General features: G+C 42.0%; 2 protein-coding genes across 2 annotated transcripts in view; one reads left to right on the forward strand and one right to left on the reverse strand.

Annotated features, from left to right (window-relative positions):
* Positions 1-2,358: 2,358 nt before the first annotated feature.
* igfbp6b (insulin-like growth factor binding protein 6b) lies at positions 2,359-6,645 on the reverse strand. The gene is made up of 4 exons (XM_061058174.1): positions 6,055-6,645; positions 5,224-5,258; positions 4,302-4,421; positions 2,359-3,940 (listed from the first exon to the last, which is right to left on the reverse strand). The coding sequence occupies exons 1-4, from the start codon at positions 6,389-6,391 to the stop codon at positions 3,827-3,829; spliced, it is 606 nt and encodes a 201-aa protein (XP_060914157.1). The 5' UTR covers positions 6,392-6,645; the 3' UTR covers positions 2,359-3,826.
* A 2,313-nt stretch (positions 6,646-8,958) lies between these two features.
* The window catches only part of spryd3 (SPRY domain containing 3), a 59,788-nt gene continuing 53,608 nt past the window's right edge, over positions 8,959-15,138 (forward strand). Inside the window, exons 1-3 of the mRNA XM_061058179.1 lie at positions 8,959-9,055; positions 10,751-10,878; positions 11,686-11,761. Coding sequence (XP_060914162.1) covers positions 10,751-10,878; positions 11,686-11,761 — 204 coding nt within the window. The 5' untranslated portion in view covers positions 8,959-9,055. The remainder of the gene's footprint in view (positions 9,056-10,750; positions 10,879-11,685; positions 11,762-15,138) is intronic.

Here is a 15,138-nt window from a genome sequence, read left to right on the forward strand (position 1 = left end):
AATTTATAATGTTTATCCAAGCTGAAGAACTGTTCCCATTTACGTGTTTTAAAATATCCCATTTTCCCATGTGCTTTGAACACAGCACTGTTTCTAACAGACTGCACATTTTCTCTGAGTGTTAAAGCTCCTTTCAGGCAAAAAGACATTTCTTCTTTTAATGAAAAAAGTCCTCACATGTGAAGCATTTGTAGCATAATGATGTCAACAAATTTGTATTCTGCCCAATAAATAAATCAGCAAAGTAGTGAGAGTGATGGGAAACCCAGTTGAAGAAAAAATGACCCTCAGTGTGCACAATCTCTCGTCACTACTCTCACAAGAACTTTATCTGGTGCTGCAGAACAAGTGTGATATAGAAATATTTGGGAGTAATTATTTATTCATTTAAATCTGGAGATTTTCCAAACTTTGACCCGGATAATTGTCTGCACCCAAGACTCACGATTTTAAACATGTCATTTACAAATATAAATGTGCTGTCATGACTTACATCTAAATTATACACTTTTTTTCAATGCAGTGATACAAGCCAGCAGGTGGATGTATAGTCCTCGACAGACATGTTACTGGCTTCATCTCATGCTCAATGTACAGAAAAGAATCTCCAAGAATAGCAAACACCCCAGATAGAGAAGTAGGACGTGTGGTGGTGTGATTCTACAAAGGATCATGCTTCCTCCTTCAGTTTTTTTTCTTCTTCTTCATTTTATAGTATGCATGGACAATGGGATATTCTATGCTGTTACCTTGGAAACAGGCATGTATCTGTTCCCTGTGTTGCGAAGCAGGAGAAAAATGATCCTTTATGTGCCTGGTAATGGCAGAAAAGCAGCATGACTCTAATGTGCTCTAATTTGTAATTTCTCTCTTGCTGCAGAGAAAGGTTCTCACGGGCGCAGCAAATGGATATGAGCCTCAAACTGTGAAGGCTTTTTTTTTTTGACTCAGTAATACACAATAACCTGTTCATGTGCTGCTGATGATTCAGAGGAAAAACCTCAGTGCTGCAGACCAAGCCTTCAGGAATGACTCTGCAGAAGTGATGTATTAGTTAAAGGGTCAGACTCTTTATGAAACTAATCCATTTCATCAATGCTCTTCCTCCAAAACCTTCCCACAGTGGATCCCAAAGCATGCTTCTTCCTATACATATTTAACTTTTGCTCGAGATTACTCTGTGGATTTGGGGTTTTAAGCCTAAAACAAAATCATATCCAAGAGCTTGGCATAAGATGCATCTCCTTTTCTTTGCAGATCATAAAACAAACAAATGTCTCAAGGTCTCTTCTCCTGCAGATATCTGATATCTTTCTGAGAATAATACATTTAAATTAGCAAAAATATTAGAATAATTTTCCCACTGCAGAGACTGCCTGCTCACTGAAGACAATGGACTCTCTGAGTGTTCGAGTGGTGGTGCACGTTTGTCCTGCTGTGTGTCTTCAGTGCTACAAAATGTTTCCTCCATCATCATTCTGTCTTTGCAGAGTCTTCACGGCAGAGCGAGCGATCAAGTCATGGACGTAGTTTTGTCTGGTTTCTTGTGGGGGACGAGTTTCATCTGACCAGTCTGACCAGTTAAGAATCTGGTGACACCATAAAGAGCACGAGGTAAGGTATCCATCCTCATGGTTCCAAGCAGGACGAGTGCAGTAGAAACGGGGCGTACATAGACTCTTGTTTTATTTGCATTGTTTAAAGGGGCTTTGGGGGCACTTGTGTATGTTTTTATTAGAATTTTCTTACATAATTTTATAATCTAATTTCTAATTAGTTCAAACATGTTTTGCATAGTGGTGCAGTGGGTAGCACTGCCTCACCGCAGGAAGGTTCCTGGTTCAAATGAGGGGCCTCTCTGTTCTCTGAGCATGTGCAGGTTCTCTCTTGTTACACCTGCTTCCTCTAAAAGTCCAAAGACATGCTCGTATGGACTCAATGGTGACTCTAAATTGCCTTTGGTGAATGTGTATCTGTCTCTATGTCAGCTTTGTGATTGACTGATGAACAGTCCAGGTTGTACCCTGCCTCTCGGCCAATGAGAGCTGGGATCGGCTTCAGCCCCCCCTGACTTTTGATAAAATGGATTGATTAAACATGAAGTATTAAAATCCTTTCCTAAAGTAATAGTTTCAATTCAATGCTGTTGAAAAATCAAAGACCAAAAGTCTGGATCAGTAATGTTATGAGCATATTTTGCCTTTAAAGAGGTGTCGCAGGTTTCTTGCATTTTTAGGATTATCTGATGTTTGCTCGTGTGTATCTATATCTTGTTGCACATTTAAAAAGAAGGTTTTCTACTTGAATGTTCCCACGTCAGCAGAGCTGGACACTTTAAGAAGACACAGCCCACAGCAGTTGTTATATTAATATATGTTTTATTCTTCTCCACTTTGATTTTTCATCACGTTTTTATTTTTCATATTTGTAAATCTTACAGGTCCTCTGTGCACGGACCTTTCATCACGGCACACACATTGGCACGACAAGATTGTTCAGAAATAGATAAATTCTAATCACACTTTTAATATCACACAATTTCATGACTTTTTGCAAGGACTCGGGAAAGACAGACTGGAACAATAACAAATTTGATCTTTTTTTTTGTCCTCTGTTGAAATCAGAATTGAAAAGTATGATGTGCCAAAATAAAAAAATAAAATAAAAACATTCTCAAATAAACAAAGCATAAATAAAAAAGAGGAAATTAAAAACATGAGATATAACCATAAAATGTGCAGCAGTTGAATAGAGCTCTGATGAATGTGATGAGTTTTGCCATAAAGGTGCCTTTAAAGCACAACACTTCCCCTAACATGAAATAAAATAATCTCTGTCTTTAAATAAGAAAACTGCTGACAATATAAAAATACATGGCATTGTACTGTAGTTCATTAAATAAACCAACAATTCATATATAAAATATTATATTGACGTGTATAAAAATATGCCTTACAACTTTTTGAAAAGGGTAACAGCCGTAAGCTTTTTAGTCTGCCACTTCAGAACACACAGTCGACCACAAAAATTCAAACATATGTACAAACAAACAACTAAATAAGCAGTCAGAACGCCATTTGGACAAAAAAAAAAAAAAATGAACAGAAGCATCCAGGATCATATTCGTTTGACTATTTTTTTTTCTGACTCGACACATATATAAGATACTGTAAGATTCAAGCAGTACTGGATGGAAATACAGACTCAAAACAAATAAATTAATAGAAAAGAAAAATATTCTGTCAATTAGGTATGTTGATATCAGTGTATCTTTGGAGAGAGGGAGAGAGGACGGTGAGGGAGACACTTTTTTTTCTTTTCTCTTTTGAACGTTTGTGTCACATCACCTGCGTAACAGTATTTCAGCCCACTGAGATCAGAACAAACACAGGCAGTGTCAGCTATCCTAAAGTCGAAAGTAAAAAAAAAAAAAAAAAAAAGAAATCTACCAGAAAGCCAGGACAAGAGCCAGGGAATATAGAGATCATTTGGATCACTGAGGCAGTTCACGGAGCGTTAATGTGAGCATGCAGCGTGTCACCAGACGACGCAGAGGACGCTGCTGCAACTGTTGAACATTCAGGCAGATGTTGCTGTTACTGCTGCTGGACTGTGAGAGTGTGTGTGTCTTGCTTCTAGAGAGGACATTAAACCGGTGTGTGTTTTCCATAGGAAGTGGTTTTATCCCTGCTACCTCCTGTCCAGGCAGTGTCTAGCACATGCTAAAGCCACCCCCCCTCTCCCTGTGCTCCTGCTCCTCCACCACCAACCTCCTCCTCTTCCTCCTCTTCCTCCTGGCTCAGAGCAATAGGGACAACCTCATCCCTCACTCCCCATCACACGGTATTGTACCATCTTCACTGGCACGTGAGGGCACGGGCGTGCCAAGCTCGTCCACGCACCAGCAGTGGCCACGCTGCATGCCCTTGGAGGAGCGGCACTGTGTGAGATTAAAAAAAGACAGAGAGAGAGAGAGAGAGAGAGAGAGAGAGAGAGAGAGAGAGATTTGAAAGGGGGGAAGGAGGGTGGAGATAAAGTGGGGAAAAGGTGGTGAGAGAGGAAGAGAGAGAGAAAATGATATGTCATCATAGCGCAGTACTGATTCTCTGAGCTCCCAGCTGAGCGGCTCAGAGAGAGAGAAGTGTCAGTTATTCTCACAGACAAAAAAGAATCTCAGCAAGCTGCAGTGGAGTGAAAGATCACAGGTGTGCACACAGTCAAAGTGCAGCAGAGATGTAAGAGCCGGGAAAGTTCTAAGTAACATGTTTTGTGATGTTTCAGGCGGCTGCAACGCTCTATACCTGCTTTTTCCTGTAGAAGCCACGGGTGTCACAGTTGGGTATATAGATGTCACGGTCAGACTGGAAGATTGTCAGCTCGAGACCCCTCAGGACACTATTAAGCAGCTTGCGGCAGGGTGCCTAAAGATTAAGAAAAAAAAATCAGCAATGCAGAATGTGACTTCTTCATCTGAACCTGTCTTCATCTTCAGAGTGACAGTGGCAAGCTGCTAGCTCCCCTCAGGTGGTCGAGTTGGCGGCGACACATGTCGATGTGAATCACAAAGGATTATCCACAGTGATGCAGCATCAGAGCACAGAAGCAGCAGAGGATATGTATATATTTAAATATATATCAAGATGTCACATATTGTGTAACATTATATAACCATATTGTTACACAATGCTTTAGCTTTTCAGGTCACTGGATGGTATGAAGTGACGTGTGCATTTTTATTTTTTGTGTGTGTGTGTGTCAGTGTGTGTCACTTTGTGAAATTAACTGTGTCATCTTGATCGATTATGTGAATGCAGTTGTTCCCGTCGTGTCATACTGTTAAGGTTCAAAAGCTGAAGATCAATTGGATCGCAGTTTTAAAAAAAAAAAAAAAATCTGAGGCGGCAATGGCCGACTTGAAACTTTCCTGATTCACATCATGCTCAATTAGTTCTGCCGCATAGCAGCACACACATCATGCACCATAATGCATGGCTTCAGGGCAGTGTGTGTACATGCCACTGCAACACCCCAAACAGCTCAGGATCTATGGCAGCAACTCGCTATGATACAATGCAGCCTTCATATACGAGCCTGTGCCATGTGTGTTACTGCAATCTTGCTGAAAAAGAAAGCCTTAAACGTCTCAGGATTTTGCGAAAAAATGTAGTCAATGATCCATCAGCTTCACTCATTAAGTACTGTAGATTAAAAGCAGGAACTTACTCTTTCAATGTCACCACTGTGTGAGGGATGGGGACCTGATGGGAAACGAGAATGTGATATTAATCCAACCATTAACATCAAACCAAAAAACCAGAGTCACATTTAACTAAATGTCCCCTGCATAAAGAAATGTACGCTCTCTCTTTACATCTCTTAATAAAAGACATCACTGTAACAGATTGGGATCTATCAGAATTGGTCATTTATCAAGAGATCAAATTTTCATCAGTATATCGCCTCTCCAGGTAGTTAATCGCAGTATCTCGGTTTGAACAGTAGATGGAGATCACTGCAACAAAAAGCCGCCTGATCAGGATGTAGGTGACACTGACAGTTGCACATTCATTTGAAATTTTTCTTACAGAGAGACTCACTTGTAGGACAGACCTTTGTCATGCATCTTTGTCGCTGAAACACGTGATCTATAATAATGCTGTACAAACAATATAAATGAGGGCAGAGGCATTTTTCACTTTTAACAGAATTGCAACAACCAAAGAAGGACATGAGAAGTCCTTTTTAATGTGATTTGCCAAATTTAGTTTCAGTCTTTGAAAACAGAACTGTAACAAAAAATGTATTTTTTTTTTAGAGACTCCAACGACAGGGTGCAAAAAGGTTTTGCAAATTCATCTAGTGGTGCACAAAATGCATCCAGGCTAAAATGTCCCACACTAATTGGCCTTTTCCTTTTTGACGCTGAGTGACACAGCATCACATGCAATACAGAACACAGTGTAAATACAAGCCCACCTGCAGTGACCATGCATGTGTCATCTGCAGGCACATGCATGCATGTGTGTGTGTATGGATGTGTGTACAGTATCTTACCTGTGGGGTGGGGCCTCTCGGTGGGACTTGTCCTGCTGTGCTTGGCGCAAATGCCCCTTCCCTGCAACAGAGCCTGCAGGGGGCTGTGCTCCCTCGGCGGGGGGACACAGCGGAGCCCCTTGGCACAGCTCAGAGTGTACACACCACAGGGCTCTCCCTGGGCCAACACTAACGTGCTGCCAGCAGCGTTATGGTCCCTGGGGGGCCGGCCTGCCCCCAGTGGATCTTTGCAGGAGGGACAGACCTTGAAGGGGCCCAAGCGGTTCGCCCCGGTCCAGGATCCGCAGTGAGCAATCAGCAACAAAGCAACGGTTGTTAAGTTAGAAAGGATAGGCATTTTGTGTCCAGGTCTCAGGTTCGCCCCTCTGTCACTCTCTCTGTCAGTTAAATGTGGCTGATGCTATTTCTGGATGTATATATTTCTCTCTTCTTTTTCCTCAGTCTCTCTCCCGTTTTCTATACAGTAGCTCTCCTTGGTGCTTTGCCGGTTGAGTCCCCTGCAGTGCCAGAGGAGACAAATGGAGATCGAGAGAGACACAGCAAAGCACCGGCTTTTAAAGATCTGAAAGGCGGTGATAAAGAGTGAGTGAGTGAGAGAGGGAGAGAGAGAGAGAGAGAGAGAGAGAGAGAGAGAGAGAGAGAGAGAGCACAGTTATGACACCTTCAGGGGCTGGGACTCAGAGAGAGAGAGAGAGAGAGAGAGAAAGGGAGGTGGCAGGGAGGGAGAGAGCAAGTGGGGGGTGGATTATGTTCCCTTTCAGAAATTATCAAAATCTTCCCACCCCTTTTTTTTTGTTCTATACCAACACATACGTCGAGCCTGTCTTCCTACACTTGTGCTCAGTGTTACAAACGCAGAAAGAGTAGTTGTCATATTCAGCTTTAGTGCACTTTTCTTTCCAATGTCAGAGACCTTTCTGGAAGGATATTTGCCATGGTAACACACACAAATGTATATCCAGGATGTGCCTCTGTTAGGCTCTCCACTGCAATGCCACTTTGACAATAAATGCACAGCTCTGTGGCTTCTCCTGCTATGGGGAATATATTTCCTGCACACACATACAGTATAATGTTGGAGCTGATTGCTAGGCTGAGAAACCTTTATGTCAAATAAAAGAGACAAATGAAACATGTCAAAGTTCAGGAATATAAATAACTTAATCCCCTGAATATACTTAAGAACTTTTACCAAACAGAAGTGTGATAAATGGACGTGGCATGCGTTGAAACTGTGCCTCAGCATATTTAAATCACTGCCGAGTCAGTCGTGCATCGACTCTTCAAAAAGGCTAATCTGGTCTTTAATTCAGCTGTCCAACTTCTAGATTACATATCAGCAGCTTTCAGATATTAACTGATTTTCATGGAGGAGGTTTGAGGCCAGTTGAGGGTATATAGCTCACCAGTTGTTTGAATTGGAAGAGTAATCATCTGGATAATTAGGAGGAACGAGGAGGGGGGGGGGGGGGGGGGGGGGGGGGGGGGCTTACTTTAGGAGGAATGCACATCGACAAGCCCAAGCCAAACTGCTAATAGTGTAATCCATCCATTGCTCTCCACTCAGCCTGTTTGGATTTTCCATCTTCAGACGGACCAAAAAGTCCCTTTATCCTTCTGCTCAACACACAGCAACAGATCCTGCTGCCATGAATGACCACTTCTGTGAGGTATTTCAAAACAGGTTAATTAGTTATTCAGTCTCACTAACATATGCAATTCAAAATGATCTGACACTTTAAGGCAGCTGCAAATAGAACATTTGCAATCTGTTTGTTAAAATATGCAGGAGAAGTGTTCCCTAACCTTCACGTATGAGCAACTCTTTACATTTGGTTTGAGCCTTTACTACAGCGTGTAGAAAATGTATGCACAAACCCTCTGTGTGTTTAAATAGAAACTGAAAGTAAAGTCAAAGTTCTGCATGTAAAAAAAAAAACATTTAAAAGTTTGGCTTTAGAAAATACTTTGGAGGAATTCCTCTCTTATCTAGAGTCCCATTGTCTCCCGTGTTATCTGCTGCTTCCTTGCTGCCGTGAGTGCTCTGAGGACAGATGCAACATGAACATGAGGCCAAATATTTTCACAGAGCGTATACACAATTAGGGTATCTTGTTGCTGCGCTGCAAACACAAACTCTGCTGTGTGCAGTTTGCCTGGCAATGGGCTCATTTTGCTCCTGAAGTAGTACTTAGCACAAACATGACAGATCACACACACACACACACACACACACACACACACACAAACACACACATGCCCACTGGTCTGCTCCTGCAGGAATTTGGGGCTATATGAGGCCAAAATGTGTTTTGCCATCAGCCGCCTGTTGTTCTGATTAATCTTGGCACACAGGGCAGAAATCACCTGCCGTCTTGTGTTCCCATCAGCTTGCGAGCTTCAGCTTTCCACATATCAGGAGAATGTTCCAAGACACACGCCAGACCAACGGGGGCTCTCCTTTCCACCCTGGCCCTGGGTTGTACATTTTTTCCTCCTGCAGCCAGCCACACAGTTTCTTCATCAATCTCTTTCTTCTTCTGTCTCCCGGCTCAGGGTCTGTCCCAGCTGGCTCAGGGAGTCTCTCTGAGCCACTTCTGCTTTTCAACATCGCAATTAAAAATGCTCACATTAAACCTTATGATGGACCACTTCACCGCCCTTTGAAAGGCCATCCCCTCTGACTTTCTGTTTAGTTGAACTACTGCCCACCTGAAGACAGCTGATCATGAGCAGCAAACATTTTAAAAACATGTAACAGGATCACTTTAGAATTATAAAACAAAATCAAAAAGAATTGTCAAAATCTGAAATGTTGGGAAATATAAGGTCCATAAAGTACAAACACATACGCATACGATTGGCTGATTGCTTGTCACCATTTCCCAAAACTAGACGCCATTGGCTTACTCACCGACGGGGATGTGACGTCACTGAGAAGCGCCGAACTCTAGTTTCCAAAGTTTTTATGTGTGGAGTTATGGGCAGCTGATAGACGAGGGTGAGTCTCTACCTTTTATTTAACAGCTCAGCTATTGACTAACCTGTAATAAACCCTGCTGTCTGCTTCCAGGAAGACACACTCGTCGGCTTCTTTTTGCCGCGCAGCTGAAACCTTTTAGCCTCAAAAAGCAAAAGAAGCTACCGAATTAGCCGTTAACGATGCTAACACATCTGTCGCGCAGAGGTTTAGATTGACCCGTCGTCACATTTTAATGACCGTTTTGTGATTATATTTAATCAACAATAAGCTGTGAACACTCAAATGTCTAAACGGTGACTGTAAATGATCAGACTATTACCGCCAGTGATTCTTAAACTAGCTTTTTATCGTTAGCACGGCGCTAGCTTGCTAACCTTGACAGATGCTGGATGTAAACAATGACACGCCCACTTTCTGTCGGTGCCGCATTTTGGCGTTTTCTGCTTCTGGTTTAATTTATTTATTTTGTGCAACACAGGAGGAAATACATCGATGTTTTTTCAAACCATAAACATCTAAATTCGGTCATTTAAATTTATGCATTTAATTAAAAACGGCAGCTTAACAAATGTGTGTGTGTGTGTGTGTGAGTGAGTGTGTGAGTGTGTGTGAGTGTGTGTGTGTGTGTGTGTGTGTGTGAGTGTGAGTGTGTGTGTGTGTGTGTGTGTGTGTGTGTCTGCTCTGGTCTGTGTCACGTGTTTCTTGTTGCAAATGCATTGACGCAAGAAGGTGTTTTAAATAATCCACTCTTCCTGTAAAAACACTGCGTCATACTGTGATCAGAAGTGACAAATGAAATGCATTTCTTCTCCCATCGTCCTGTGTGTCATACTCTACAATAATAATAATAATAAGAAGAAGAAGAAGGAGAGAAATACACTTTATTTATATAGCACTTTTGAAAACAGTTTTACAAAGTGCATTACAAATAAAACAATAAAATAAAAAATCCTCCAGGACAGCTGCGCTCCAATAACTTAAAGGTCTTCTTTTATTGGCACGCAGACGTTTCTGGTTAAGTCCTGTGCGTCTGTGAGGCAATGAAAGAAGACCTTTAAGTTATTGGAGTTCTGTCCTGGAGGATGTTTTTGATAAGATTTGTTGTCAGCATCCAGCGGCCACACGCGACTGAGCAATTGAGCTGCACATTTGTTACACACACTGCACACAATATGTCTTCAAAATAAAACAAAAAGAGAAAAAAATAAAAAAGGGAATTTGACTTCAAATATGTATTTTTTAAGTTAAAAATCAAATCACCGCTTCGTTTCATTACAGTTTGCTGCTTTTCATCGCCTGATAGTGATAGTAAACTCCCTGAACTTATTCCACTTTCCGTTCTATCTTGAGGGACAGACAGCGTGAGACCGTTGAACAGTGCCTGTGTTTTTAAAATCTTAAATTGTTGTTTTATTGTTGTGTCACAGCTCCCACACTTTCTTTTTTTTATTGAAAACACTATGTTGTTAATCTGTACTGTCACTTCATTGTAACTGTTCTTACCCTTTGTGAAAGAGATCCTGATCTCAACGGGTTCTTTATCTGGTTAAATAAAGGTTAAATAAATAATAGTTAGCAGGATGTACAAAAGCTTTCCAAAGCGATCTTTTCCCTGAGGAATCAGGAGCACGTGCATATAAACATCTTTGGGGAGTTGGTTCATATTGTTGAACTCACCGTGAAGTGCCACCCTTTTCCCCACTGTCCTCTCAGATGGATGACATCAATGTGCTACACCACAGATGCCTCCTTAATTTGAGGCGTCGAATCAGAGACATCGGGGACGGGCGCCCAGCACAGGAACGATACATGAGGTTGCAGAAGGATGGAGACTCACTCAGGTCAGCTTGCATACCAACGACAACCCTCAACCCTCAGTAAAGTCTCCACTCTCTGAACTGCAAGAGGAGAGTCAGAGTGGATGATTTCTGGAAACATTACAAAAAAAAAATCTTATTTATCTTTGCCCAGGGGAAAAGTTGTTACGTGGTTAATTATTAATATTTTTTTAAGGTTTATTTTGGGACTTTTATGCCTTCATTTAGAGAGATAGGACAGTGGATAGAGTCAGAGAGTGGGGAATGACACGAGGGAAAAGAGCCACAGAATGGATTTGAATCCGGGCCTCCCATTAAGAGGACTACAGCGTCTGTACATGGGGCGTGTGCACCAACCACTAGACCACCGGCGCCTCTGTAATGTGGTTAATGTGAATAATGAATTTTGTTTGACTGTGAATCTCAGAGGCCCATACAGATGATGCAGTTTGGTTCTAAATGAATAACTGCTATAATTTCAAGATGCTATCATTTTAATCCATTTTTAAATATCCTGTTAAACATTCAACAAACTCTGCTGGTACAAAACTTGAGGCATTCTTTGTAGGTCTGCACAATATGAATAAACTAATCATATTGCAGTTATTTGACAGATGTCAGGGTGGGGGTATGTTTCAGGATCAGTGGGAGTAGTGGGGCTGTTTTTGGTGATTTGTACCAAACAAAAATGTTTGCATGCAGATTCAGGTTTTTCCAGGGCGTTTCTGCAGCACTTCAGGACCTGAAAATATAAAAATAATATATGAAAGATTTGAGAAGTCTGGTCTATTTGAAGTCACCTATTGTTAACCTGTCACTTCTTTCCTTTAGTTACCAAGGGAACTCTGAGGAGGTGGGTTGCTATGTGGCTGGCCATCCTTTATCAAAGGGAAACTGCTACTTTGAGGTAAGGCATAGTGATTCGACTCTGTGATTGTAACTGTTCGCTTTCTTGGAGGATTTCTGTGCATCTTTAATTCATGATCGCCAAAAACGTCTCCCTCCAACTGTATCTATTAATATTTCTACTTTAAAAAAAAAAATGGTAATCATAAGATAATAATACCACTGTTGTTCCTCTGCACAATTTAAAACAGTAATGGGTGGGGGGGATTATTTATGATATGATACCACATACCATGGTCCACGTGTGTGGTGTGCCCAAGATTGCTTTACCATCCAGCCAGCAATTGAATCCCCTGGAATCCCAGTCCTGAAGATTTTCTCAACTTCATATTACATCCAGCGTGCCCCCATGCAGTCCCAGTTCAACAGTGCAAAACCACTACCTCAAAAATGTCCTCGCTGCACTGGAATGAGGAGGAGGGTGTGGGTTAGGTGGTATCTTTGAGCACAGAGATTAGTCTAATGCTCAGGGTTTTTTTTTTTTTTTTAGCAGACAGGCAGACAGACTGACAGCAGGAGAAACTATTGGATATTTATTCACACGGTTACAAGTTACACGTTTTGAAAAGAATGGAATCTGATTTAGTACAATTTTCAGTGTGAATACGTACAGACAAAAAAAGAAAGAGTGAGGAAAATAATCAGTTTAAGTTATTGCTCAGATTTAAAACACATTTCATTGGTTTAAAAATGATGCGACATCACCTGCTTTAACGTCTGAGGACGAGCCCACTAATCTGTAAAAAGTCTCATTAAATTCAAATCAGTGAAGTCAAGTCGGAGTCAGTGTGCAAACATGATTGAATCAACATGAGAATGTGTTTTCTTCCCTAACGTGCATCAGTTTTAGACCAAAAAAAACCCAGACTGAGTGCCTTAAGAGTGATGCATGAATATGCATAATAACGGGGGAGGGGGTGGGTTTACTGAAATCACAGGCGAGTGCATAGTAGCTGTTTGCAAGGATGATTAAGCCCAGCTCAAACTTCCCCTCTCTGCCTGTTGCGATACTTATTCACGCCTATCGCTCCTCTATGGAGTAGAGGCCATTGACCACAGTCCGTCAGAGTCTTCTGGCCTGTTGCGACTGCCATCTCTTGGCTTCCACACATCTCTTCAGAAACCAATGGGTGACATCACTGAGACTGTGTCCATGTTTTCGATCAATCAATCATTATTTTGTAAAGCGGCAATTCACAACAAGTGTTATCTCGAGACGCTTTACAAACAGAGCATATGGGATAATATGCAGGAAGGATTTCTCGTTTGGATTCACAGCAGGGTCCTAAGACGCTGACTAGACTCTTCACCTCTGTCGCCCCCCGGTGGTGGAATGAACTTCCAAACTCCATTGAATCTGCAGAGTCCCTCTGCACCTTTAAGAAAAAGCTAAAGACCCAGCTCTTTCATGAATACCTACTAACTTAATGATGATGGTCTCCATATTATTGATGATGATGATGGTAATGACGATGGTTTTTGTTTGATAACGACGACTTATAAGATGGTTTCTATACTGATTAGAGCTCTCAAGAACTGCCCTCAATGTTGTGCTTTGCCTCTGGTCACTTCCTGTCAGCACCTGTGTGTCCAATCAGACTCAAAGCTGATCGTTTGCTCTTACTGACATTGTTCCCTTTTTTATAGATCCTTGCTTGTGTTGTTCTTACTCTCTGATGTACGTCGCTTTGGATAAAAGAGTCTGATCAGTGAATTGTAGAATTGTATTCCTCTCGTTCCTGTTGTCCACACTTTCTTGCCGCTGAGGTGGAGGTCGGAGCGGGCCGTGCGTGAGTGAGGACGGCGGTGGTTGTGGGGACGACACAGTCCGATGGTGGAGGCTGAGCGTTTTACACTCTTATGACTTTGATAGGCGTCATGACTCTGTGATTAGGAGCTTCTGTTCTTCACAGCACTGGTATGTTATACAGAAGAAGAAGCCGAGTGTGGAATGCCTTAATTGACCAATCAGAATTGAGTATTCAACACCACCTCGCAATAACATTTCTTATTGTTGCAGAGGTGTGGGAGGAGAAAAAGTATCTCGGGAGATTTACCTTAGGAAAGTTTCAAAAGTCCAGTCATAAATTATCTGCAACTGGGCTGCAGTGTTTTATTTATGAGGCAGCGTGTTTGTGGAGGGTGAGCGTCAGAGCAGACCTCGTGACGCGAGGCAGGCATATTTCCTCGTCTGGGTTTGTAGGCTTTAGGAGGAAAAAAACATGGAGCAACACATTATCCTGTGAACCTACATCATTCTGTTGACCTGCAAATCAAGCCAGACAGGGAGCACGGTGCAGCATCAGAGGTGTGCGGCTGTAGCCAGATCTCCTTTTAATGAGTCACTCCGACCCACTCGTCTTCTCGAGGGGTTTGTTTTGAGATGAGGAGCACCTCCTCAGACATGTGTTGAAACAGTTCACGTCTAATTCAGCGTAATTTTCAAACATGCTGAGAATGTTTTTCTTTTTGGTGATCTATTGAGCCTGTGAGGTGTTGCAGATTTGAGCCAGATGTGACATTTAGTTTTAAAAATGTGATGTCAAAGTCAGATCTGACCCCTGGATCTCTCTCTCCCTCTCTCCCTCTCTCCTCCCTTCTGCATTCTTTCAGGTAAAGTTAATATTTAAATGACAATCACATTTAGAGGCGGGACAGATCTCCCTGACATTTAAACAAGAGGATTTTGAGTGTGGTCATTACCCGGAGTTTTATGCGATATTATTCTCCGCTCTGTGACGCACACGACCGTCAGTTCCCAGATATGTCGAATTTTTTTTCGGAGAGTTTATTGAGGTAAAGGTCAGGCCTCCGTCGACGAATGCGTCATCGGAATCCTCGTGTTTTCTCCGCGTTCTGCTTTTCGCAGGGAATCTATTTCACCTCCGTCATCGCTGCTGCACATTCTCCACCTTTCGTCATCCATCTTCCTCAAACGCAGCTGAAACATCTGCAGCGTGACAAACATTTCTTTAATAGATTTACGCCCAAAACATTCATTCAAACATTCAACTTAACAGCTCATCAGCGAGCACTTTGTTTCTCCGCTCTCGTCTCAGGTATTTCACATGTTTTTCTTCATCCTACTGACACAAATGGGTTTAAACAGTTTAAGTGTGCTAACCTGCCGTGACCAAGAATTCAGCTCTTTAACAAAGCAGAGTATAAAGTTTTATCCTTAAAGTACCTGGAAACTGGAAAGCAATTGAAGCCTGGAATGTTTAAATTTAGTCCAGGAAAATCAAAGTGTTTGGTTTCACTTGAGTCGATAGTTGTCTTACATGAGCAGCGATATTTTAAATATGGGCTGAGTGGGGGGAGGTAGATGATGAGGAGGGCAACAGGAAGTGGACCGTGGAAGAAGACTTGGAATGAAAA

This window comes from Labrus mixtus, chromosome 15 (genome assembly GCF_963584025.1).
Source record: "Labrus mixtus chromosome 15, fLabMix1.1, whole genome shotgun sequence".
Classification (NCBI taxonomy): Eukaryota; Metazoa; Chordata; class Actinopteri; order Labriformes; family Labridae; genus Labrus; species Labrus mixtus.